At 44.0% G+C, this 25748-nt stretch overlaps 1 protein-coding gene and 1 pseudogene across 2 annotated transcripts in view; both read right to left on the bottom strand.

The window, feature by feature from the left end:
* Positions 1-2491: 2491 nt before the first annotated feature.
* LOC147010906 (uncharacterized) lies at positions 2492-13593 on the bottom strand (annotated as a pseudogene).
* A 177-nt stretch (positions 13594-13770) lies between these two features.
* The window catches only part of COQ5 (coenzyme Q5, methyltransferase), a 34182-nt gene continuing 22204 nt past the window's right edge, over positions 13771-25748 (bottom strand). For both annotated transcript variants that reach the window (XM_085859543.1, XM_085859542.1), the window contains 4 exons: positions 21409-21515; positions 21035-21123; positions 20512-20623; positions 13771-14044 (listed from right to left, as the gene is read on the bottom strand). In XM_085859543.1, coding sequence (XP_085715669.1) covers positions 13943-14044; positions 20512-20623; positions 21035-21123; positions 21409-21515 — 410 coding nt within the window. In that variant the 3' untranslated portion in view covers positions 13771-13942. The remainder of the gene's footprint in view (positions 14045-20511; positions 20624-21034; positions 21124-21408; positions 21516-25748) is intronic.

Genomic DNA, 25748 nt, shown 5'->3' on the forward strand with positions numbered 1-25748 from the left:
TTTACAACGTCACTCGTGGTACCATAAAACCATGGAAACGCACAGCCGTGGGTCTTGGGCTTGCATCCCTCACAGGATCAAAACTGGCCATGCAGATTCTGAACAGAACAGGACACTGTATAAGCTACAGTGAGACCAAGGCGCTCGAGACTGAATTCGCCTATTCAGTTAAGGGTGACGAACGCGACACTCCAGATTGGATTCGCCTTGAGCCAAATTTAGCAACGGCCTGTGTGTGGGATAACAATGATGCAAACGTGAAAACTCTAGATGGGAAAGAAACGTTACATGTGACAGTTGGACACACCCACCAAAATGTGTTGCAAGATGACCAACATGCCAATACTAATCCAATAGAGTTTCGAGAAGGAAGAAACCGACGCAAGAAGAAACTGGAGACGGTTTGTCACCAACCGATTATGGATGGTCTGTGAATGACATCATCCTGAAGACAATCTGGTTTGAAGGGCCAGCCATACCAGACAGTTTGTTTGCGAATGGCAGTAATAACGCAGAGGAGATGGAGGTTGAAGCTGACAGCGAGTCGGAGTTGGAAGTAGAAAGTATTGATTGATTATTGAGAGATTCAGATGGCGAAGCATGGAGTGAAGACTCAGAATCAGAGGAGGAAGATGGGGATTACTGAGAGGAGACCACTCTAGAGAATTTGAATTTGTGGAATGAATGGCTGACATCTACTTGTGGTCATTCATATGGGCTATACAGTACCGTATTATGCTGAACATTTACAGTCACTTTCATCGGGATTGGTAACTCATGAGCTCAGATCTAGTTCTGTATTTTGGAGTTGGGGAGGGGGTTCCAGGTGTCTGGCAGGCATACTCCACCACAGAAAATGTCAAGTGGGCATTCATTTTTTTTCTTTCTTTCTTTGCCTCATTCGAAGGACTTTATTGTTTCATCATATGATAATCACATTACAAAACATAAATGTACAGACAAATGAAATCAAATTCTGTAACATAGCATGTCAAACAATCTTTCTACCTGACTTCTGTCATTTCTTTCGTTTGATTTACTGTAAAAAAAAAATCAGTTCATATTTCAACTCGTGCAAAAGAGCTCTGGCATGCGTTTTAGTACCAAAGCTCATCTTTGTTTTAGTACCACAGCTCATCGTTGTTGCCAAAGATTAAATACGTCAGGTTCTATCTGTTTTTTTTTTTTCTCTCTACAATCAATGAGTAAAAGTGTTTTGTTTTCATGTTTAAAACATTGATAACATCTACTGCAATTGACATTTCTATAAATTGTTCCCCTGATTAATCCATACCTGTTTCAGCAGGCCACAATTTATCCAACCATAATCTCGAAAACGCTTTCTTTAATTGTATGAACTTAAAGGGAAATAATAGTTTCGGCAATGTATTACATTTAACAGATAACGTCTGCGTCTTTACAACACCCACGACAAATGACGTGTTATACCTTAGAAATCCCTCCTTTTCCCATGACTTGAAGTAAAACATCTGATTTTCAAAAGTTATGTTGCTGTTATTCCATTGTATTTTATTCTCAATGTTATTCTCATCAGGTTAAATCACAAGCTGATCTAGCTCAATTTTTGGGGTGGTGGCATTCAGGGGTGTCTGGCAGGCACACCCCAACACTGAAAATGTCTGGCAGTGGTCATTCATGATATCTGGGACTATGCTGAACATTTTCCAGCAGGTTTCATCAGGTTAACTCATGAGCTAATCTCACTCAATTTTGGGGTTCCGGTTTTGTAATCCGGCAGGCACACCCCACCACTGAAAATGTCTGGCAGTGGCCAGACGAACATTTTCGAACTACGCCGAACATTTTTCACTAGGTTTCATCAGGTTAACTCACAGAGCTGATCTAGCTCCATTTTGGGGTCCCTTTCTAATGGCCCTTTTGAACACATCCACCATAATGGGCCCGGCAGACGTCCATTTCCTTGTATGTACATGCACACGGACCATTGCTGTATACATGAAAATTGGTTAACTTTCCAGCTAGGCTGACCCCCCTGGGCGGTCTAACAACACTCTCTCCGACCCCATGGCAGCACGTGTTGAATGTACACTCCAGAAGGTAATGCTGAGTTATCCTACTAAAATATCCATATGTAAACACCTTTCTTTCTCTTTCTTTTTTTTCTCTTTCTCTTTCTCTCCTCTCTCTTTACAAATACAACTTTGTTTGGTGGGGGGGAAGGGTTTTGGCAAACAGGATGATTAATTGCTCCGTCAGCAAAGCAACAGGTCGGCTCTAATTATATTATATCAGGCAATTCTCTGTATGTGTGTGAAGGTCATAGAAAAAAAAAAAAAAACAGGGCTGGGCTGATCGACAAATTTTGCATGTGTTGGTAGTACCAAGGGTCAGTTCATAGGCACAAAAAAGAGAAATCCCCCCCCCCCCACACTTGCAGGGGGGGGGTAGGCGACGTACGTTTTTTGCTTGTACACGGGCACTGATACATGCAAGCATGAAAATGGCCATAAAACGATGATGTTGCTTGTACACATACCACAGTGTAGGTGGTTTACTGACCCCTGCTACAGACTGGGGGGAGAGGTGGTAGGGGGGGGAATACATTTCCCCCACCTCCTGCACTATCCACCCTCCCTTCCCCCAGGCTGCTCCCGAAGGAAGCGGGTGTTTCTCGTGGAACATGACAAACTGAGGCCGCAACAATAGATTAAATCAACACGACGTTGATCGAGGGATGTTAACTGCCGTGGGAAGAGAGGAGAAGCTAATGTTTTGGGCATTAATAAATAAAGCAGACACTTGTTTGTATAAATGAACTTGCTTTACTGAAAAGAAAAGTGCACAACAAAGTATTACAAAATACAGTCGATTCCTGTTATAAATTTCCAAAGTGCACGTGGCGTAAAGTGCCAACCTGTTGAACAGGTGGTATCATCTCATTGACTCGATTGGCTGAGGTGCGGGTACTGGCTCATGTAAATGGTTCGATCACCATTAGTGTTTGGCTGTGGATTAGCAGTGGCAGAAATGCAACTGGTTGTAGAGATGGGATCAGAGGCACAGGTCGACGGTTCCAAAACGGGACTCCTCGCAGTCGTTGTTTGAAATTGAACAGCCGGTACCCTTTGCGCGTCTCGCAGCATATTCAAAACACTCCGCAAGGCGTTGTGTTTCGGATGTTTTTTAGCTGAGCCGTTACAAAATGTCTGAAATGTACGTCGGCATCGGCGACTGGTTGTGCCTGAGCACTAACCGGAGGTATCGATGGTCGTTCAAAACACTCTGCCACTCTGGCCATGTTTTCTATAGCCTTGCTCATGATGATTTCCTCCTCAGCGATGCGTTTCACTTTTCCTGTTCCATCTCCCAGCATTTTCTCGCTGCCACGGAGGTGATATGGGCAAGGTTTCTTCCATATCCGAAGCAAGCACTTGGGAGCTTTCAAACCGGTCAGAGGCAGTGTCTTGTTCCAGAGTTGACTCGTACGCTTCGTTTAACATGGGCACCATGTCAGGTTCATCACAGCTTTAACTATTTCAAGTTGTCCATAACAAGGGGGAAAAAAATAATTTAAGACCTGATAAAAATTTGCAGTCATGGTGGTTTTAATCTCCATTTGCAGGTTTCAGAAGGTGGAACAGAAAGTATCCATCTCTATTTTAGTATAGGATCATGTTTCAAGAACCGAGATGGTGCAGGAAACGTTCTCCCTTTCCATGCATCCTCCATGCCTCCTGTGCAAAATGCGTTTTGCAGTGGAGGATAGTCTCCTTCTACTCTATGTTTCAATCCATCTCTTCTTTCTGCTGGGCTGGACCTTTGTTACCCCGCACACACAAAACGAAAAGCAGGGTTAAGCAATTGGTTCATATCTGTCCGTCCATCCGTCAGTTTATGATCAAGGAACAGCTTATTGAAATAGAATGTTATATTTTGAACATGAATCAGAACATGAATAGGAAGACGAGTTTTTTGTTTTACCATAGCTTAGCTCAGAATTCATCCCGATCGCACGTGCGCAGAGAGGAGTGAGATATGTTTACTCTGTCTGCCTGCCTGGCAATCGAATAAAATTGAAAATCGTTCCAAACAGGAAACTTACTGTTTTTAAGGACGTTATAATAGATACAAACAACAGGCATGAATAACTAATGTACTGTGTTCGACAGGATGGTGGAATAGACGCTGGAGAAAATGGTGGTGAAACCCATAATTTTTCTATTAATACACCTTTAAAATCTCTTTAAACCTCTATTGAAATTGAATTATATATTTGAACACGATGACACAAATAGCCTTCATAATACTTCCACGAACCTCCAGTTTTGCAGGAGTGTGTTCAGTTACCAGGTTTCTTGTAGAGCGTTTGTTAAGTGGCTTAAGCACTCGAGCAAGCACTCCATTCAAAACCGTTCATAAGGAACGGCTGGCTTGGCAAGCGCAAAGTCTACAGGTTGGACCATCTCACTACAAGCAGTCAAGACCTATCCAATAGTAGAGTCATGACATCACATCGAACTTCACTACTTCCTGTAAAGGCGCTGTTACACCTTGACGATTTAGCCAGCAATGGCAACGTATAAAAATGTATGTAAAACGTTGGCGTACGCTGAAATTGATGTTTTTTTTTAAGTTTTGATCGCATTCATAACATGTTGGTCGTATGCATAACATATTAGTAACGGGCACAGAACGTTTCGTTGTCTTATAGATAACTTATACCAACGAATGCTTAGCCTGTTGTCGGCGTTCACAACCTATGCCCAACGATAGTTTAACTTAGGCATAGCGCGCTGCACGTATCGCCGACGAACTCGTGGCGTAGCCTGTTAAAAACCTGCCGCACGCCGATTTAAATCATAACCGCCTGAGAATTGGAAGTGTCAACCACGCAGTCACACCTTGACGATTTAGCCAGCGTATGCCGACCTATGAAAAATTTGCCGAACCAAGCTGGCACACGTCGAATACGTTATGGGTAAGTTGTGTATACGTTAAGAGCACGCTGAAAAACGTTGAAGTATGCTGTCATATTTCGTGGTACGTCTCGTACGTCGTGAAATTTCAAGCATGCTGAAAATTTTACGACGTACTTGCCGTATGGCTCACACATTCCGCTACGCTGGGAATAAGTTGTAGGCACGATATGCGATCGTTGACACACATCGACACAAGTTCCTTGTAAGTTACTCATAAGTCGAAACACGTCGAGGTAATGTTTAGCATACCCGAAACTTATTTTATTTTTTTCTCCTTGGCTCCGTGAAGGCACGTGACGAAATATCTGAAGTTGTTGTTGTTGTTATTTATTTATTTATTTTTTTAGTCCATCACGAATTTTAAAATATATTCGGACATTTGCTTTTAAATTTCGACGTCGACGTGACAATATCCTCAAACAGAAAATATTCACAGAGGAGGAACTAAGAATAAGACATGAGCAAACTGAAGAGGCAATCAGACGTGACGTAACGGCATGTGACGAAATATCGGAAGTTATTGTTGTTGTTGTTTTTTTAACGCTGCCAATACGCCATTATACGGTAGCTGTAAATTAGAAACACGTTCAGTAAGTTCTGTGGTCGTCCGGAAGACGTCAATCAAATACGTCTACATACGTCAATATGCGTTGGAGGTACGTTACACATCGGTTCAAAGCACATTACTCATAGGTTAGAAATAAGTTTTGGGTACGCTAAGCATTACCTCGATGTGTTTCGACTTATGAGTAACTTACAAGTAACGTGCCTCGACATGTGTCAACGATCGCATAATGTGCCTAGACGTGTGTCAACGATCGTGTAACGTGCCTACAATACGTTACTCATAGGTTATAAATAAGTTTCGGGTACGCTAAGCATTACCTCGACGTGTTTCGACTTATGAGTAACTTACAAGTAACGTGTGTCGACATGTGTCAACGATCGCATAACGTGCCTACAACTTATGGCCAGCGTAGTGGAACGTGTGAGTCATACGCTGGCATACGTCATAAAATTTCAAGCATGCTAAAATTTGAGGACAACCGCAAAGTACAACGATGAAAGCCAGCGTACTACGACGTATGGCAGTGTTTTTCAGCGTGCTCTTAACGTATACAAAACTTACCCATAACGTATTCGACGTGTGCTAGCGTTTTAGACAAATTTTTCATAAGTCGGCATACGCTGGCTAAATCGTCAAGGTGTGACAGCGCCTTAAGCACAGACGTCTCACACTCTCCTCTACTTGAAGTTAGGCTGTTACAGTAACCACACATTCTAATCTAAGGATGTGTGTTGTAGTTGTAGCTGTCTACCGCAATCCAGAGCTTTTAATGACCACCCTGTCAGACTTTGACGATTACCTCTCAACAATTCCACATCAAACAATCCCAACTGTTATCCTGGGTTACTTCAATGACGATCTTCTATCAGTTACTATACAATCAAAATTACTCAGGTTCATGTCCTCAAAAGGATTCTCACAGCTTGTGAAAGTGCCCACCACAGACTTGGGTTCTCTGCTGGATCACATCTACTACAACAGCTCAAGCACCAACACCATTCCTGCTGTTGTAGATATCTACTAATCAGATCACGATGATCCATTGTATCTCGACCTATATAAGCAACCTTGTCTCTGGTGCAGTTACTTGGTTATCTTCTTTTGTTAATCTCACCCCAAAGGTGTTGAGAGACTATTGCAACCTGTTTACATGTGCGAGTGTATGTGTGTGTGCGTCCATGTACGTTTGCACACATGCATATGTTTTTGCTTATAATCTTTTCTTTTTTTTTAATTTTGTGGTGTGGTGTGGTGCGTCCTGGTTACAAGTCCAACCCCTCATCAGCGTGGTTACCAGGTGAATGGCGGTGTATCATCACCTGTCGGCAAACGGGGCTATGGCATCATCTTACTCAAGGATCACAATGAACCTAGGCACAGGGTGCCAGCGAATGTCATCTGAATGTTCCTTTGAGTGATCACCTTTGGAGAATTTGCAGCATTCCCAGGTGAAGATGAAGTCTCCACAGAGAGCAAAGCAAAGTAAGACAAGGGCTGAGGGAACGATGTAGACCCCGAGGGGATCACCCCCTGAACTATTCAGCTTTGGTCCCTCTGTCAGGGGTAGAGTGACTGAATTAGGCAGAGAATGACAGGTGTGGGTATGTGGTTGTACAATTGTTTTTACCACATGCACGTGAAGCGAAAAGCTCTGTATGGCGACAACCATCGGTTTATGATTGAGGAACAACTTAATTTCATCTGAATGTTATATTTTGAACATTAATTGGAAAACAAACCTGCAATTTTACCGGACTTTGTCTCTGAATTAGTCACAATCGCGCAAGCACAGAGAGGAAGGAGATTTTTTTTTTACTGTCTGCCTGTCCAGCAGTCAAACAAAATTGAAAATCATTCTAAACAGGAAACTTACTGTCTTAAAAGACGTCATAAAGGACACAAACAACATGCACGAAGAACTATTGTAACGTGTTCACTCTTAATAGGTAACCTTCCATCTCGCAGTAACATCTGGGCAACATGGGGTCTTTCAGATCCCCCTCCAAGATCCTGAAGGAATTTTTTTTTAGAAAGAAAAATGTTCTAATTGTTTTATTGAAATAACTATGTAAATATCAAATTGAAACCCTTTGCAATATTTTAAGACTAAAACTAGATTCTTCTTCTTCTTTCGGCTGCTCCCGTTCGGGGTCGCCACAGCGGATCATCCATTATGATCCGCATAGTGATTTGGCACATGTTTTACGCCGGATGCCCTTCCTGACGCAACCCTGGTCGCCTCTTACGACACACAGGGATATGGTACACCTATTCTAACCGGGGCATACACCGGGCCCAGTACAACTGGTACTCATTTCGCCGACCTCGGAAGGATGGCAGGCTGAGTCAACCCCCTGGTGTTTTCGACTTGGTTTATATATATATATATTTATATATATTATATATATATATATATATATATATATATATATATATATATATATACACATTATATATATATACATATACATACATATATTAATTCAGTGTCCCAACGGGGCTTGAACTCAGGACCTCTTGGGTCCCAAGCCACTGCCCTTACCACTGCGCCAACACCAGGCATAAGACTAAAACCCTAACTAAAACTAGATTAACCTACTATTAACAACTGTTTTTATTATTTTTTAGAAATAAAATGGTTAAAAAATAAAGATATTATTTTGAAAATATATGTTTGGCTTGGGGTCCTCAACATCCCAGGATACCTTTTAAGGGTTAAATAAGGTGTAAAAGATGATTTCCAAAAAAAAGTTTTCCAGAACCTTGAAAATCTTTTTAAAATTTCAATATGCAGTAATTATGTACATACTTGAACACAAATCACCTTTTTGGCACTTTGGAAACCCTTCCATTTAACAGTACTTGAACAAAATATTACAGAATTGACCAATCAAATTATCTGCTCATAGACCCCACCCATGTCCTTGTTTTGCAAGATAGCGCACCTGCATGGGGTAAAGTGTTCTATGCACTCTAGTTATTGTTGGTTTTGGGACAGGCGGCACTTTTTCAACTTTTTGCTTTTATGCAGATCTCTCTCTCAGTGAGGTAGAGACTCGAAAGGTGGAACGGAATGACTGGAGATCGTTATTTTCAGCACACATTCCAGCTGCTCGGTGTGGCCACACAGACCGAGGTCTCAGCCCAGGATGGATTTTTATCCTTTTATTGAATTTTTGTAATGGTTTCCAATCACTGATGGGCATTTTTGGTTGCAGCCAGCCAGATGGCTTCCCCCCACAGGAGGCCGGGCTACTTATCATGGGTCACCAATGGCACTCTGAGTTGTGCCAAGAAGGTAAATGCCCAAACGCCTCTTCCTTCTTTAAGTCTCTCAAATACGTCATTCCATGAGCATTAACATTCTTTCATTTTATTCCAAAGAAAAAAAAAATGGATATTTTAAATCTCATAATGACTTTAATCCCTTCATGCTTACTGTGGTTCAGCGTGAAGTCACGTAGTCCTCTAAAAAGGCCATTTTGGGGAGAAGCCACCACTTGCTGTGATATACTTCAACAGTTCCAGAACCACTCTTTGGCGTAGAGCGTGCTCGGGCCTTTTCACGGGTATATTGAGTTCTGAGGTTGCTCAATTCGGTCTCGACTTCGCAGACTTGAAAACAAAACACACAAGACAGCAAAGCATGTTGCTGAGATCATGAACTACATAGATAATACAAAAAATGAGATAACTATGATAACCTACTAATCATCAAATGAACAATCTGTGGCATGTGAGATGACTCGTAAATTAAGAAAAATTACCAAATCGGGAATGTGCTCGTGTTGTGGGCCGGGGTTCGGTGACTATGAACGACCATTAGGTGGAGCAGTGGAGTCTTCTCCCACCGAACACCCGGAATTTAGGTCGTGACTCTCAGACAACTCCGAACGTTCATGGGTCATTTAGAGGACCGTGGTCACCAATATTTTGACGGCGTGAGGTACGGTCCACTTGTCTAATTCCAATTTACCCAAGTACTCACGCCGTCCAACTACCGGGGAAACCACACCCTCGGCCGACTTTGTCCGAATCAAGTCGCTATCACAGACTCGGATCCGGCGTAACCGAGCGGAAGTTACCAAAGCCGTGCCGGACCAAATTAACAATTTACGGCACCAACAGCTTTACTATTTCTCAATACGCACCTTGCTAGGCCAATGAGAGAAAGCACAGAAAACGAGCTGGTACATTTAACAGGGGTTTATTTATAACAATAATCGGGGAGGGGGAGCACAAAAAGAGCAGAGTTATCCGAATAAGAAAATGGAATTTACAAGGAAAGGAAAACACTAAAACATTTCTACTTACAGACGGGGCACGCGCGCGCGCACACACACACACACACACACACACACACACACACACACACACACACACACACACACACACACACACACAAAACAAACTGAACCCTGTGAGTCTATTCGGTAGAGCTGGGCCGGGGTACCTGTCCCGCCTCGTACGGTTACACCGAACCACCACGATGGGACTCAAACCCACAACATTGGCGTTGTCAGCACCAAGACTGCAGACTGCTCAACAACGACCACAGACCGCACCGCAATCGCCACCAAGACTCTTATCTGTCGTCATCTCGTCTCCTTTTCTCTCTTGAGGTGGGAGGGTTTCTTTCCTCGCCACTCGCCTCCTGGTTGGACGAGGGGCTGTCGGACGACTTGTGGTCAGCCTCCCGATTGGCTGGGGCGCGCGTGTGGTGCTCGCCCTCCGCTCATTGGCTGGAGGAAACGTTTGGTCCATGCCCTTCCTTGGAGCGGAGCCTCGATCCGGAGCGACGGAGGCTCCGTCCACGCCCTCAGCCAAAAACACGTGGGCAATGGCGACTGGGTCGAGTGAGGGACGGTGGCATTGTTGTTGTTGTTGTTGTTGTTGTTGTTGTTGTTGTTGTTGTTGTTGTTGTTGTCGTCGTCGTAGTTGTAGTTGTAAAAACCTAATTAAAAAATAACTCGTAGCGCACACACGGAATTCCCATTAGACAGAAGAACGGATTCAAACTATAAACACATACTTATCGAAATAACTAAGCTTAGGGACTGCTGTCTGTGTGCACAAGGCTTCCAAATTCGTAACACTAGCACCTAATCATCATAATGTCATGATTACTAATGCCCTATAATAATAATAATAATAATAGTTGCCCATCATAGCCGAAGATAGCCACCTGGATACATGAATTTGTTGATGGTATAGGAGCTGTTGCCCATAGACAGCAATGACATTGAGAGAGAGCAAGTCGTGTAAAATGGATGATGATGATGATGATGATGATGATTTTTATTTATTTAAGCTCATGGAAGCGCAATGAGTAACTGAATGTCGAGGAATACCTGAGAAAAAAAAACGAGAAAACTTTCTACCCACAGCTGGGGTAAGACATTGGAACTTCATCATGGTGCTCGTGATAACTCGCCTGCTTTTCACAAGAAACCGTATGATCTTTAATGTCCACCAGCTCATGCCAGCAGATGGGACACCCAGCTTAACGTCCCATATGAGAGATAGCACATTCAATGCATCACCTTACCGGTGAAACAACAATCCGACAGTTTACAGTCGGGTCAGGAATCGGACCCAGAGCAGACAGCTCAAAGCTAAGTGCATTACATCTGCATCATCCTGTCGGACTCCGGTCGTAGCCACCGCATATTTATCACTCACTTCATCATGGTTATCAACCTGGCTTGAGGGTTGTGTAGCCTGTTCATCCATGCTGGCCAGCCAGATGACTTTTTTTCTCACAATGACCGATAAATAACCAATCGTTTGAGAGCTTACATAGTTTGATTGTAAAGGTCTGGCAAGATAGCTCAGAAGTCGAGCTAAGCTCTCAAGATGACACCAGGCGAGGTACCTCCCAATGACCAAGCAGTATTTGTGTGTGTGTGTGTGTGTGTGTGTGTGTGTGTGTGTGTGTGTGTGTGTGTGTGTGTGTGTGTGTGTGTTGTGTGTGCGCGCAAGTTTTTTTATACATATTATGTTTGTCTCTCAACAATCCAAATGAATACATATTTTGATGGGTACGTACAGTGGTGGCCTATTGGTGTGGATTTTGGTCTGGCAAGAGGATGTGGTCTTCAAATTCAGCTAAAGGCAGCACTGTTAGGGATATCAATTGTAATCTCCAGGACATCAAGTTCACTTCAGAATCTCCACTATTGGTTTGACAGTAAGAGGCTATTTTGTTACGAATTTGGAAGCTTACTGCACTCAGCATTCAGGTCCTTAGAGAATAGTTATATCGGTAAGTGTGTGTTTATAGATAGAACCCGTCCCTAGTCTAGTGGGAATTAAATGTTCGTGCGCTGCAGAGTTATTTTGATAGTCAGGGTTTTCTTTTACATTTTTACATCACCAACAACTATAACAACACCTTCGCTCCATCCTGACGCCATAACGCTCGCGGTGGGCGAAGTTCAAGAGGACCTGGCATCTCTCTCACCCAATCCGGAGGATGCGAGCGAGGTTGCCGTCGGTCGGGCAATGAGTGCAGCCCACGCAGGACAATGTTAGTCTCCCTGTTTGAGGCGCGGTCCGCCGTGGCGGCCGCCATGCCCCCCGGTCCAATCAGCGGACCTGGCGCCCCTTTTGGCCAATCACGGGGGCGGCGAGCGCATTGGCATGCCAAAACCGTCCAGTTAGCGAGAGCGGGTCCATGGCAGGCGGTTCCTCCCCTCTGGAGAAGGGGTGAATAATAGTTCGGCACGATCCGACAGAAGGGTCGGAGTTGAGTTGGTTTTTGGTCTGCCGGATCGCCTGACCTTGTCTGCTGGCGCTCGCTGCTTCGTTTGCACTCGCGCTGGTCAGCGTCCGCCCTTCATCCTCCGTCCTGGGCACTCCGAGTGGCATCGTGGTTGTCGGGTCGAGAGAGAGGAGATTGGTCCTGTGTGCTCGAGCGCGTCTTCGGTCTGGCTGCACCCCATGCTCCGAGGCGTCTCGTCCGGCGCAGTATGACAAGCGATTGGTCAACTCAACACGGGAGGTCACCTTGTCTCGCCTCCTCTGGATTCGGCTGCCCTGGTCAGTCCTTTAGCAACCGGAGCTCCGGAAAGGGGTGGACGTCCAGCCGCGTGCTCGCGGCCAGGTAGCCAGCCGTCCTGACTCCCAGCCAAATAAATAATAAATTTTCCATTATTAAATAATAAAAAGTTAATAATATTAATATTAATTTAATAATATTAAATAATAAAAATAAATAAATAATAAAAAGTCCTGACTCCCAGCCGAATACATTTTCCACAATAAAGGAAAAAAAAATAATATCCGAGAATATTAATTTTTTTTTACACATTTTTTTATGCAATGTAATACTGATGCCGTAGTGTTTACTGTAAATAAACCTTACTGTAAGTTTTGTTTCATTTCGAAAAATAAAAATTCATTTTACGCTTTAGTGTTGTTTTTATTTTGGATTACATATATATGGGGGTACCATAATATTTTCAGTGCTTAGGGCCTCTAAAGGTCTTAATCCGGCCGTGCGTGGGTCCCTCACCTGAGCGTCTGATTTGTGCCGCGATCACCTGAAGAGCCCTCAAACGGGCGATCTCACTGTAGTAATCGTGACGTGAAGTACTTCAGAGGCAGGGGTGGCTCTCGTAAAGGTCTACGAGCTTCAAAACAGTTTCGGCTCTCCATTCAGAAACCTCAGCCACGTCGTAGTTATCCTTGCCACTGTTGTTGCTGCTGCTGCAATTCTTAAGATCTTCCATCCCAAACGATGATGCAAGGCCGAGCACCGATTCATCAACGACTTCCAATCGAGGTCTTCCACAGATGGTGCCACCCCCCCCACCCCCAAACATACACCCCCACTCTTGGTGACCTGACTTCCGTTGAACGCAGACGAGTTGTGCAAGCACAGGCCATGTCCCTTCATGACCGGTGCGTCTTTAAGATCCGTATCGGGGTCCATGCCACAGAGGAGCCGCACTACCCTGCACAATCGAACGCTTCTTTCACATCCTCCTTCTGCGAAAACACATCCACTCGGTGGAGACCTCACCTGCCTTTCCCATCCCCAGCAGCGTTTTCCCCTCGTTTTAATATAAAATCCGGCATCAGGATTAAGGTCCTGAGACTCGGACAGCGACCCTGCCGCGTCGCTTCGGAAGGAAGATCATTGTGCGAGCGGTACGTTTGATGTATGCCAGGAAACGTGGCAAGAGAAAAAAAAGGGTTTAGGCTCATGGAAGAGCAATGAGTTTCCAACAGAAAAAGTCATACGAATTGGTGATTTTTATTGAACACAAGCACATTCACAAATAATTGTTGCATTCATTCGTACATGGAACTACAGAAAGGGGTGCAGTCAGAGTGGTGAGCATCAGCACAGATGGATGAACAAAAATACGGTGTTCGGTTAAGTAAAATCACTCAGTGAGATCAAAGTTCAAATTTTAAATCCCGAATGAATAGCAACGATGCCCATGCTGAGGTTGGTATAGGAAATGTTCCTGAAGCCAGCCTTCTCCAACATCCATTTAAACTCCTCCTGTTACAAACAAACAAACCACAAATGCTGCAGAGAAACATTTCATACAACAACAATATAATTTACGGGATCCATCCATCCATCCATCCATCCATCCATCCATATATCTCTATATATCTCCATATATCTCCATATATCTCTATATATCTATATATATATATATATATATATATATATATATATATCTCTCTCTCTCTCTCTCTCTCTCTCTCTCTCTCTCTCTCTCTCTCTCTCTCTCTCTCTCTCTCTCTCTCTCTCTCTCTCTCTCTCTCTCTTACTCTCTCTTTCTCTCTCTCTATCTCTATCTCTATCTCTATCTCTATCTCTATCTCTATCTCTCAACCTCTCTCTCTCAACCTCTCTCTCTCTATCTCTATCTCTATCTCTATCTCTCAACCTCTCTCTCTCAACCTCTCTCTCTCTATCTCTATCTCTATCTCTATCTCTATCTCTATCTCTATCTCTATCTCTATCTCTATCTCTATCTCTATCTCTATCTCTCTCTCTATCTCTCTCTCTCTCTCTCTCTCTCTCTCTCTCTCTCTCTCTCTCTCTCTCTATCCATCTCTCTCTCTCTATCCATCTCTCTCTCTCTATCCATCTCTCTCTCTCTATCCATCTCTCTCTCTCTATCCATCTCTCTCTCTCTATCCATCTCTCACTCTCTATCCATCTCTCTCTCTCTATCCATCTCTCTCTCTCTCTCTCTCTCTCTCTCTCTCTCTCTCTCTCTCTCTCTCTCTCTCTCTCTCTCTCTCTCTCTCTCTCTCTCTCTCTCTCGTGCAGCCTGTGGCTGCTGGTTGCATCATTGGTTGGGACGCGACTATGCCGCTGATGCAGTGTCTCCCTTACCAGTACACTGGTGCTCATTTTGCCGACCTCGGAAGGATGACAGGCTGAGTCAACCCCTTGGTGTATTTTAATTCAGCAGCCAACGGGGCTTGAACTCAGGACCCTCGGATCCCAAGCCGTCACCCAAACCACTAAGCCAACACCAGGCTTATCCATCACGTGATACGATAAAATAGTGTATCAAGTGGTGCAACCACGGAAAGTATTTTACAATGGTGACCCTTTACGTTCAACAAGACACCAATCGGGATGAACTTGAGGCCCCATTTTTGTGCGAGGTGATCAGTTTGTTTAAGGAAAACACTATTCAGTACAATCACTTTTATTTCACTATTTCTCAACATGATCTCCTTTCCTGGCAATGTACTTCCTCATCCATCGGTCAACTATCTTTGGCTCTGCACATTCTGTAGAACTCCTTATCGTGCCATGCCAGGAAGTTCCCTACAACTGCCATCACAGAATTGTTGTTACCTCCACCACCAAAGGTGGAGGGAGGTTGTTTCCACCCCGGTCTGCTTGTTTTGCGAGGGGGATATCTCAAAATGTTATGGATTGATTCAGATGAAATTTTGTTGACAGGTTGGGTGTGTAACAAGGACAAATTCACTATTTTGGTGAAGATCTAGATCTGGATCCAGCTACCATAGTTGCCCTCAGTGAAGGAGAGGGTATTGCGTTTGGGTCTGTTAGTTTATTTGTCCGCACAGAACTTTCGTGTTTTTCTCCGCAGCTGCTCGTCCGATTGAGACGAAATTTTCACCATTGCTGCGACTACTCATGTAGAATGTTTTAATCATAATTATGATGTCATAGGTCACGTGGCATGGCAGTCATGTTGGAAAACGGGAAAACTTTAGACCTCTATCTCTGAAAGCACACCAAGGAAAAAATTGAAACTTGGCACACGCACGGCATGTACTCCTCATAGGGAATGTGATTTTTTATGACGTCATAGGTGCCCTCGTTATGACGTCATAATTGCATAAGTAGAACGCTACATCTGATCAGTATGAAAATTTGAGGGTCATCTCGGGACAAAATGGTCCACAGAAAAAAAATAATTGATGATGTCATCAGTCATGTGATTTGGCAGTCATATTGTTAAAAATAAATAAATATATAAATAACCTTCAAAAATATTGTTCTCTGAAGTGGCTGAACAGATTGAGGCAAAACTTTACAAGCATGACCGCCTATCCATGAGGAACAAACGGTTCACACATATGACGTAATATGTCGCATGGTTTGGCATCCATATTGGATTTACCGTAAATCCAATTAAATTCTTCTTCTCCAGAACAGCTGGACAGATTGAGGGGAAACTTCACAGAAATGTTCTCCAAGTCTTGGGTGTACAAGTTTGTTCCGGAATAATTGATCGGTCACATGGTTTGGCAGCTAGGATAATTTAATTTTTCAATAAGGCTCACTTGGCTGTGCCTGGATGGGTGTGAGGGTGAAGGAGTAGCACCTGAAATGCGAAATCTATCCAGGTTTCTCCTGATGACTTGACCTTTGCTTTTTTGGGGGGGGGAGGGGGGGTTCCTTCTGATTACTCCAATGCAGGACTGTACCTATTTGGTCTTCCATTTGAATTAAATTTATTTTAATCCCATTCTAAATTAAATTGATTAATAATAATTTTAAAAAAAACGTCATGGGTCTGGGTCAGGTGTCCAATCAAAGCAGGACATCTTGGTACCCGGTCATCACTGCCAGCATTTATAAAATGGCAGTTCTAATTATGTATCTTATTAATTACGTAACACACCAGTACACAAACACCACAAAAGTTCTGGCGAGTGTCTGCAATCTCTGCTCTTTCTAGTTTTTATTAGTGATTCTTCACCATTAAGAGATAGGGCCAAAAACAATATATAGCACAATATCTCAAAACGTTAAGGACTAATGAGAAAACTTGGTGGACGAGTTGATTCGGTGACAAGAGCAAGCCTATTCGATTTTGGTTCAAGTTCAGATCCAGATCTGGGTAGCCTGGTGTTGGCTTAGTGGTTAGGGTGGTGGCTTGGGATCCCAGGGTCCTGAGTTCAAGCCCCGTTGGCTGCTGAATTAACACCAGGGGGTTGACTCAGCCTGTCATCCTTCCGAGGTCGGCGAAATGAGTATCAGTGTACTGGTCCCGGTGTATGCCCCGGTTAGAATAGGTGTACCATATCCCTGTGTGTCATAAGAGGCGACCAGGGTTGGCGTCAGGAAGGGCATCCGGCCATAAAACATTGCCTCAAGAAAAAGCCAACCCCTGCACAGCAGGGAAAAATGGCTGTAAAAACGGTCATTTATATATTTTTTTTTTCGGATCCAGATCCGGCCTATCAGTGGGATATAAAACGGAAACTGTTCAGCCTGGCAGAGGTATGCTCTCCACTGAGTGGCGTTGTAGTTCTCATATTTGTTTCTTTCAGGTGAAGGAAGAAATCCAAGACTGATGTGGCTAGACCTGGTGAGTAGAATGATTGTGGCAGAAGTTCACACCCCCAGTTCGCAGCAGTAGCCACCAAACTTTGAGCTGTATGTGGAGTTGAGCTTGCACGTGCACCAAACGTTGAGCTTAACCGCATCATGCAATCGGTGCAGTTCATCAGAACAATACTCCTTGGTAATAGCATTTCCCTTTTCAAAGAAGTTCCCAATTATCACACCATCACAATGGCCATGACCTTTCCACTTGATGATGTCCTGTTGAACATTTAAGGGGGTGGGACCCAGTGTGTTTCCGCTGCATGTGCTGCTGCTTGGTCTCAGGATCAAAGTCTCGTTCTGTCCCAAGCAAAAATGCGACAGTGAGAACTGTAGTATATGAGAGTTGTATTCTCACATACTACAGTAGTCTGCAGAGAATTACTGCAGGAAAGGAATGTCATTTTTGCCTGGGGTGTAACAATCTGCTGGAGGAAGTCGTCCGGATCAGCATGAAAACGGTTGAATAGTCCACATCAAATGTCCATTGTCAGCATTCGGGGAAACCACCATGCTGACACCTTTGTCATACCCAATTTGTCTGTGAGGATTGAATAAAATGAACCAAAACTGACACCTAATGTCTCAGCTATGTGCCTGATGGTTGCTCGTCTGTCTTTCAACACTGTTGTAATTCATGCAGCTGGTCCACCATTTTTGGTGTTGCCACCTCAACAGGGTGGCCTGATCTGTGTTCATCTTGTTCTGCCATGCTTTAACTCAGCTACCCAGTTCTTTACCATGGAATATGAAGGAGAATCATCCCCTAATGTCGCTACCATATCCATATGGATTTGCTTGGGCAACAAGCCTTTCTTGCAAAGGTACTTTATCACAGCTCGGCACTCCAATTTCTTCATTTTGACTGAAAATAGGGGATTTCCTCATTTGGGTCCACAGTGGAAAAACAGATTCAAGCTGACCTTCAGACACAAGGTACGACAGTTTCAACTTGAACCATCCATCGCCAACTCAATGAAAGGGGGTTCTATGGTGGGAGACTCAATAGGACCCCACTGCTGAGAGAGAGACATAAGAAAGCCTGACTGGAGTTTGCCAAAACACACCCAAACAAGCCAAAATCATTCTGGGAGAATGTCCTGTGGACAGATGAGATCAAATTCGAGTTTTTTGGAAAAGCACATCATCTCTATGTTTACAGAAAACAGAATGAAGCCTTCAAGGAAAAGAACACCTTCCCTACAGTCAAACATGGAGGAGGTTCAGTGATGTTTTGGGGTTGCTGTGCTACCTCTGGCACTGGGTGTCTTGAATGTATGCATGGCATCATTAAATCAGATTACCAAGGCATTTTGGAGCACAATGTTCTTCCCAGTGTCAGAAAGCTAGGTCTCTGTCAAAGGTCATGGGTCTTCCAGCAGGACAATGACCCAAAACACACTTCAAAAAGCACCCAGGAATGGTTCAAGCCAAAACGCTGGACTGTTTTGAAGTGGCCAGCAATGAGTCCAGATCTAAATCCTATTGAATACCTGTGGGGAGATCTGAAAACAGCAGTTGGGAGAAGGAACCCTTCAAATCTGGGAGAACTGGAGCAGTTTGCACAAGAAAAGTAGGCCCAAACTGTCAGTAGAGAGGTGTAGGAAGCTCATTCATGGATATAGGAAACGCTTGACTCGTTATTTTGTCCAAAGACTGTGCTACCAAATATCAAGTCAAGGGAGTCAATAATTTTGTCAATGCTGTTTATAATTATTTTCTGATTTTAAAGCATATATTAAGTTCGGAATCAAAAACAATGTTTCTGTAACATTAACAGTGAAATAAAGAATTGTGGAGGCCAAATACTTTTGTCAAATTAAAGTTATTTTCAAGAAAATTGTGAATTATTTGAAAAAAGTGCAAGGGTGCCAATATATTTGGCCACGACTGTAGTTTCAGAGAGGAAAGCAAATACATATTTTGAGGGGCAACCCCCCCCTTACACTCCCTCAAAGCCCGATTTTTCTGTCATGAACAAACTTCGGTACATCATGGGTGATGAAGGTTGCAGTCAAGTTTCAACGGAATTGTGTTTGTTGTTTCTGAGAAGAAAGTAAATACCTATTTTGGGGGGCAAACCCTGTAGATCCCCGCAGGGGACGATGTTTTTTGTGATGCCATCAACAAACTTTACTACATCCATGGTGATGAACGTAGTGGTAAAGTTTCATCGAAATCATATGTGTAGTTTCAGAGAAGTTGCAAGTATTTGTGGACGGACGGACGGACAGACAGACGACGCGCCATCCAATAAGCTCCCGGGAACTACGTTCCAGGTGAGCTAAACACAGGAGGGTTGAGTAAATGTCGTACAATCTGCAAGATGAAAACTGTCATAAGAGGATGTCACACAGACATGGCATATTGAACGTAGATAAGCGACTGGAGATCAGGTAGATGTGTTGATTTTCCTCTAAAGAATGGTATACCCCAAAACCGAATGCCCGTTAGAAAGTGGTATGTCAACGACATTCCAAATTACCCTTTGGCATAGATTTTAATACGGCATTAAGTACACTCATCTTCGCAGCAATACAATAAACAAGTCATTGTTCATAGGCTGTGGCCAGTCTTCTCTTTTGTTGCCTGCATAGCTCTTCAATTAAACATGCCATCTTTAAACCTTCTTCATACATAAGACAGCGCTGAGAGGATGGTCTGGAGACACTGGAGGTGTGTCCACTCGCTTATTTTCTTAGCTGTCTAGCCTGGTTTTGAATCGTGTCTCAGCTATAAGCTGTCACCATGGGGTTTTGCATGCAGTGCGAGACATCAACGTGGGTGCTGTCTCTCGGATGAACGTTAAACTGGGCGTCCAGTCTGCCAGCATTAGTTGGTGGACGTTAAAGATCCCACGGTGTTCTTCGCGAAGAGTGGACGCGTTATCGCCAGCATCCTGAACCAATTAAAAAAAATCCTGCTCTAACCTATAGGAGGCACTGCACCAGCAGAAAAGCCACACCCCGAGAAGAATGATAGCACCCGCAGCCATGGACCGCATACAAAAGAAGATATTAAAGTCACGATATTGAATGCTCCTTCTGCACTGTATGCATCATGTACATTGTAGTGTTGAAATAATTTAGCGAAGGTGGCCACATCATGACCCTCAATTGGATAATTAAACTCACTTGATCTGGGAACAGCCGGATGCTTTCAACCAGGTACTGGTAAGACTTCCAGTCTTCTGCTATCACTTCTCCAAGAACCGGGATAATCTGGAATGAGTAAATGTCGTACAATCTGCAATATGGAAATAGATAAATAAATAAGACGAGGGGAGGGGCGGTGAAACAATGTTGTGTGTGTGTGTGTGTGTGTGTGTGTGTGTGTGTGTGTGTGTGTGTGTGTGTGTGTGTGTGTGTGTGTGTGTGTATGTCTATATTGAAAAAAAATCCCCATAGAACTTGTGAATGGTATCACTGATCATGCATTCTGCTCAGGTTCGAGTGATCACATTGCCTTGAGAGTATTGGAGGGATAACTTTTCAATGCATTTAAACAGATAGTTTCACACATTCATCTAATAATATGCAGAGATAAACCAGCCAATGTTGCAGTCCACCTCGAGGCGAGCATCACAATTCAAACAACGGTTTTGTGGACACGAATCATGTTCACAATGATTAAAAATCCAGGGTCACATCTTGTTACCTTTCTACAACTGGATTTGTCACATGGCTGAACTCGAGACACATAAACCTTCCGCCTGGACGCAATACTCTGTATGCTTCGTCCAAAGCCTTGGAAAAAGGCAACAATCAATAAAAATGGCATCCAAATGCAAACAAAACCAATTCCACGAAAACACGTAAGTGGCTGTTTGCATATCACACATTGTGATGAAACGTCCTGCCAGTGAAGCACCAATCATCCATTGAACCCCAATATGATGAATGCACCTCCTCTGCATCATCCAATCAGACTTTTTTAGTCCCAACTAAATCTGTAATTCCCATATGTAAAATATTTAATTAATTGAAATGAAGAAGTTGAATTCTCACAACAAGTAAATCAATTCCTCTTACCCGTGGGATGTCCGTGACATTTCTAATGCCAAATGCTATCGAGTAGATGTCAAATTTATTGTCAGCCACGGGCAGCTCCTCAGCATTACCAAGGATCCACGAGAGACCTGCCATGGAGAAAGCTTCAGGCTAGCACGAAAAAAATAAAATAATAAAAAGCAATAATAATTAAAAAAAAATAAAAACTTTCATTTTTACCCCTAACCCCTCCCACCCATTCAATTCCTCTACAATAACTATATAAATGGAGGTTCTGTGTGGGCCACAGAAAAGGTTACACAAAGACGGGACAGAAATAAGCAGGCTGAAACATGTGACAAGACGTGACACTGTAGCAATACAAATGAAGAGGAGGCTGGTGAATGCTCTGGTATTTTCCGTTGCAATGCATGGACGTGAGTCATGGACAGTGAAAAAGAAATAAAGGAAGATGATTGACAGCTTTCAAATGTGGTGTTGGAGACGAATGTGATAAATTCCATGGACTGCAAAAAAAATAAACAAAACAGTAATTCAAGAAACGAGAATGGCACTCGGTAGAGCGCATACCTCCGCCAGGCTAAACAGTTGAAGTTTTGATAAGCCATGTTTGGATCCGGACCTGAACCAAAATCTGTTTCGCTTGTTCTTGTCACATAACCATCTCATTAACCTGGTTTTGTCATAATTCGTCCACAAGTTTTTGAAATATCATGCGATATAATCATTTTTGGCCCTATCTCTCAATGGTGAAAAAAAAAAAAATCACTGGAAATGTCGAGGATGCAGATCCGGATCTTCTCAAAAATCGAATCATTTTGTCCTTGTCTCACACCCAATCTCTCCACTAAATTTTGTCCGACTCCATCCACAACTTTTTGAGATATCCATTTCACAGAAAGACAGACAGACAGGGGTGAAAACAACCTCTATTCACCTTAGGTGGCAGAGGTAATGAGACCACCATGTACATCAGAAGTGCTGATGTGAAAACAAACTCTCATACTTTGGTCATGTCATGCATGCAGAAAACGCAAGTCTGGAGAAGTCAACCATGCTGAGGATGGTTGAGGGAAAAAGAGGAAGACACAGATCTTGAATGTGCTGGATGGGTGGGGTAAAAGATGCAACCAAGCTGCCTCTGAAAGAGCTCCGGAAGCAGTTCATGGGAAGGGATGTTTGGAGGAATCTGATCATAAAAGTTACCAGCAGGCAGACACTACTACTCCACGGAAGTATATAACGTGTGTCCGCCATTGTACACGTGGTCAATGCACAGGTCCGCCCACCATTGAGCATGCCCCGTGCAGTGCGCGCGGGTCCGATATATATATATATATATATATATATATATATATATATATATATATATATATATATATATATATATATATATATATATATATATATATAGTTGCAGTTCTGGAAACCACATCCCTCCAACACTAATAGCAGCCAACATACAGTGGTCCCCAGACAATTATTTCATTAATGTATGTTCAGAGAGTCCCTTCCTTCTTGTCTAGTGGGTCAAACGGGACAGTGCGTTGTGTAAATCTCATCGTTAGGTCTGATTAAACCTCCGAACTTCATTCCTACTCTTTCTTTTTCACTATTCCTGAGGTAAATCCAACCAAGGGATCCTCGCGAGGCCGGCAGGCACTCCGCTCGGACACCCATCGGTAAAAACCACAGCCGCGCCCTTCGCGCAAGAATGAGTCCTCACAGAAGACCAAGGGCAACAGTAGAAGCAAACAATAAACTGCATGGAACATGTGCCCAACAACAATGACCCCTCACCCACTGTTCAGGTGATCAGAGGCGTAACCAACACACCAAATGCTAACAACATACAGTATGCACGTGACGCACTCTTCTTCAATCCAAATCTCCATTAATAAATATATCTGTCCCCTTTTCAATCCAAATCTCCATCTAATAATTATATCCAATCCTTTCCCTCAATTCCCTGACACAGATTAGGGCTGGCACGGTGCACACGACACCGCCTTTGATAAATGGCCACGTGCTTAATGGCGGACCCACGCGCTGACCACGTGTACAATGGCAGACACGCGCGCACTGTACGGGGCATGCTCAATGGCGGGCGGACCTGCGCGTTGAGCACGTGTACAATGGCAGACCCACGCGCACTGTAGGGGGATGCTCGATGACAGGCGGACCCGCGTGCTGACCACGTGTACAATGGCGGACTCGCGCGCACTCTACGGGGCATGCTCAATGGCGGGCGGACCTGCACACTGACCACGGGTACAATGGCGGACTCACGCGCAGCCCATGATACTTCATCATTTAACACAACGGGGCACGAATAACACACATCTTTGGTCGAGTCTGCGCATGGGGTTACAATAACATGTTACCATCGGTCTTCGCTCACCACGATGGCCACAAATGTCTTCTACAGACGGCAGACATCCTTCCGCACCTCCGCCTCGATGCAGCTGCTACCAGGCAGAGGCATGCTGTGCGGCCGGATCGCTCGGGCCGCGTGGCGCACCACGGAGCAGGCACATTGGCCGGCGCCAACCGCAGGTCACGGCACGGAGTTCAGTGCAAGGCGATTCATATCACGGGGTTCGGTGCAAGGCGATTCGTGTCATGGTGTTCAGAGCGAGACGATTCCGCAGCTTGGAACCATCTGGCCGGAAGTAAAGTGTAGCCGCTTCCGATCATGGCGGCTGGCCCATGTGCTGGCCGGGGTCCAACAGAGCGCCTGATTCGGGTGACGACATCGCTCTGGGTAGTCTCCCCCGCCCCACACCACGGGGTCTATGAAAGGACGTGTCGCGGAGCCACCATGTCGTTCCTGCTCGTCCTGGGCTGGTGGTCATCTTTCCTGTGCACTGTTCCTGTCTGCTCGTCATGGCCTGGGACTGACAACCTCCCCATTCGCCTGGTGGCTCCCCCCTCCTTTACCAATTCACCTGCTGACTCCGCCTTCTTCACCACCTCGCCGCCCTTCTCCGCCCACTTGCTTCGGACTCCACCTCTTTCCACCCATTGGCTTTTGGCTCCACCCAAGTCCCTCCCTTCACGCCCGACAGTCACGTCTCATTCTCTGGACCGACGTGAGCTGCAAGAAGTGCCACGAAGCAAGAGACGATGCGCCAGCTGTCAGGGAGTTATCGCCCAGTGGAGCATCCCCCCAAAACATATTGGTGGTGCGGTCGGGCAATCATGCAAGGTATTGAGAGACTGTTAACCTCATCTCCTTTCCTTTTTCTCTTCATTAACGTGTGTGTGTGTGTGTGTGTGTGTCTCCTGGCGCCTGTCCTTGCTTCAGTTAAAAGATTGTATAAGAATTATATCGGGATAATTCTGCTCTGTCTGCTTTTGAAAGTTTCTTGTATTATTGCCGCACCTTTCACATTCTTCCTATTCCTGCTACACACAACAATAAACAACATTCACTGTGCCACATATCTTTCCTCGCCTGCCTGTTCATAAATCCTTTGAAGAAATGTTCCCAGCTCGTTTTCGTCTTTTCTCTCATTGATCCAGCATGGACGATGCAAGGCGATTCGTGTCATGGTGTAGCTTAGCCGGGGCTTTATTCCCAACCATCCGTTCCTTTTAACCGGTATGTCCTTGGCAGTGTCATTTGGCTGCACCCGATTATATATATACAGTATATATATATATATATATATATATATATATATATATATATATATATATATATATATATATATATATATATATATATATATATATATATATATATATATATATATATATATATATATTATTTATATATATATATTATTTATATATATTATTTATATATATATATATATATATATATATATATATATATATTATTTATATATATATATATATATATATAGTTGTGGTTACCAAATTCGCAAACCACCATTCAGGTCCCTTAGGTGAGATATCTCGGTAAGTATATGTGTAGTTAGGCCCAAACCCGTTGTCTAGTGGGAATACATGTCATTCATGCGTGCTGCGACTCTTCAGGATAGCCGTTTTTCTTTTACTATCTTTATTTTGGACCAACCGCCATGATTACCACCACCAACCACAACATCAACCACCCACCGCGGCGCCGCTTCACGTCACACCTCGCAACCGTCGCATCGCCACCGTTCTTGCGCCGCTTGTGGGTACCGGTGTTGGACTCGTGCAGGGCGCGCGCCGAACAGCGTGTACAAAGTCACGGATTTTCCGCTCCAAAAACGGATCAAAAACGACACACGCCCACTTTTGTGCCGTCCAATCGGTGAGCGAGGGGCGATTTGGCCCCGCCTCCAGGGCGTTGGAGGGCGGTCGCTATATGCAAATTTATGGATCAAAATGCATTCACGCCCACTTTT

Source organism: Eptatretus burgeri, chromosome 16 (assembly GCF_056783735.1).
Source record: "Eptatretus burgeri isolate ZD-2024b chromosome 16, Ebu_testis_v1, whole genome shotgun sequence".
Taxonomy (NCBI): Eukaryota; Metazoa; Chordata; class Myxini; order Myxiniformes; family Myxinidae; genus Eptatretus; species Eptatretus burgeri.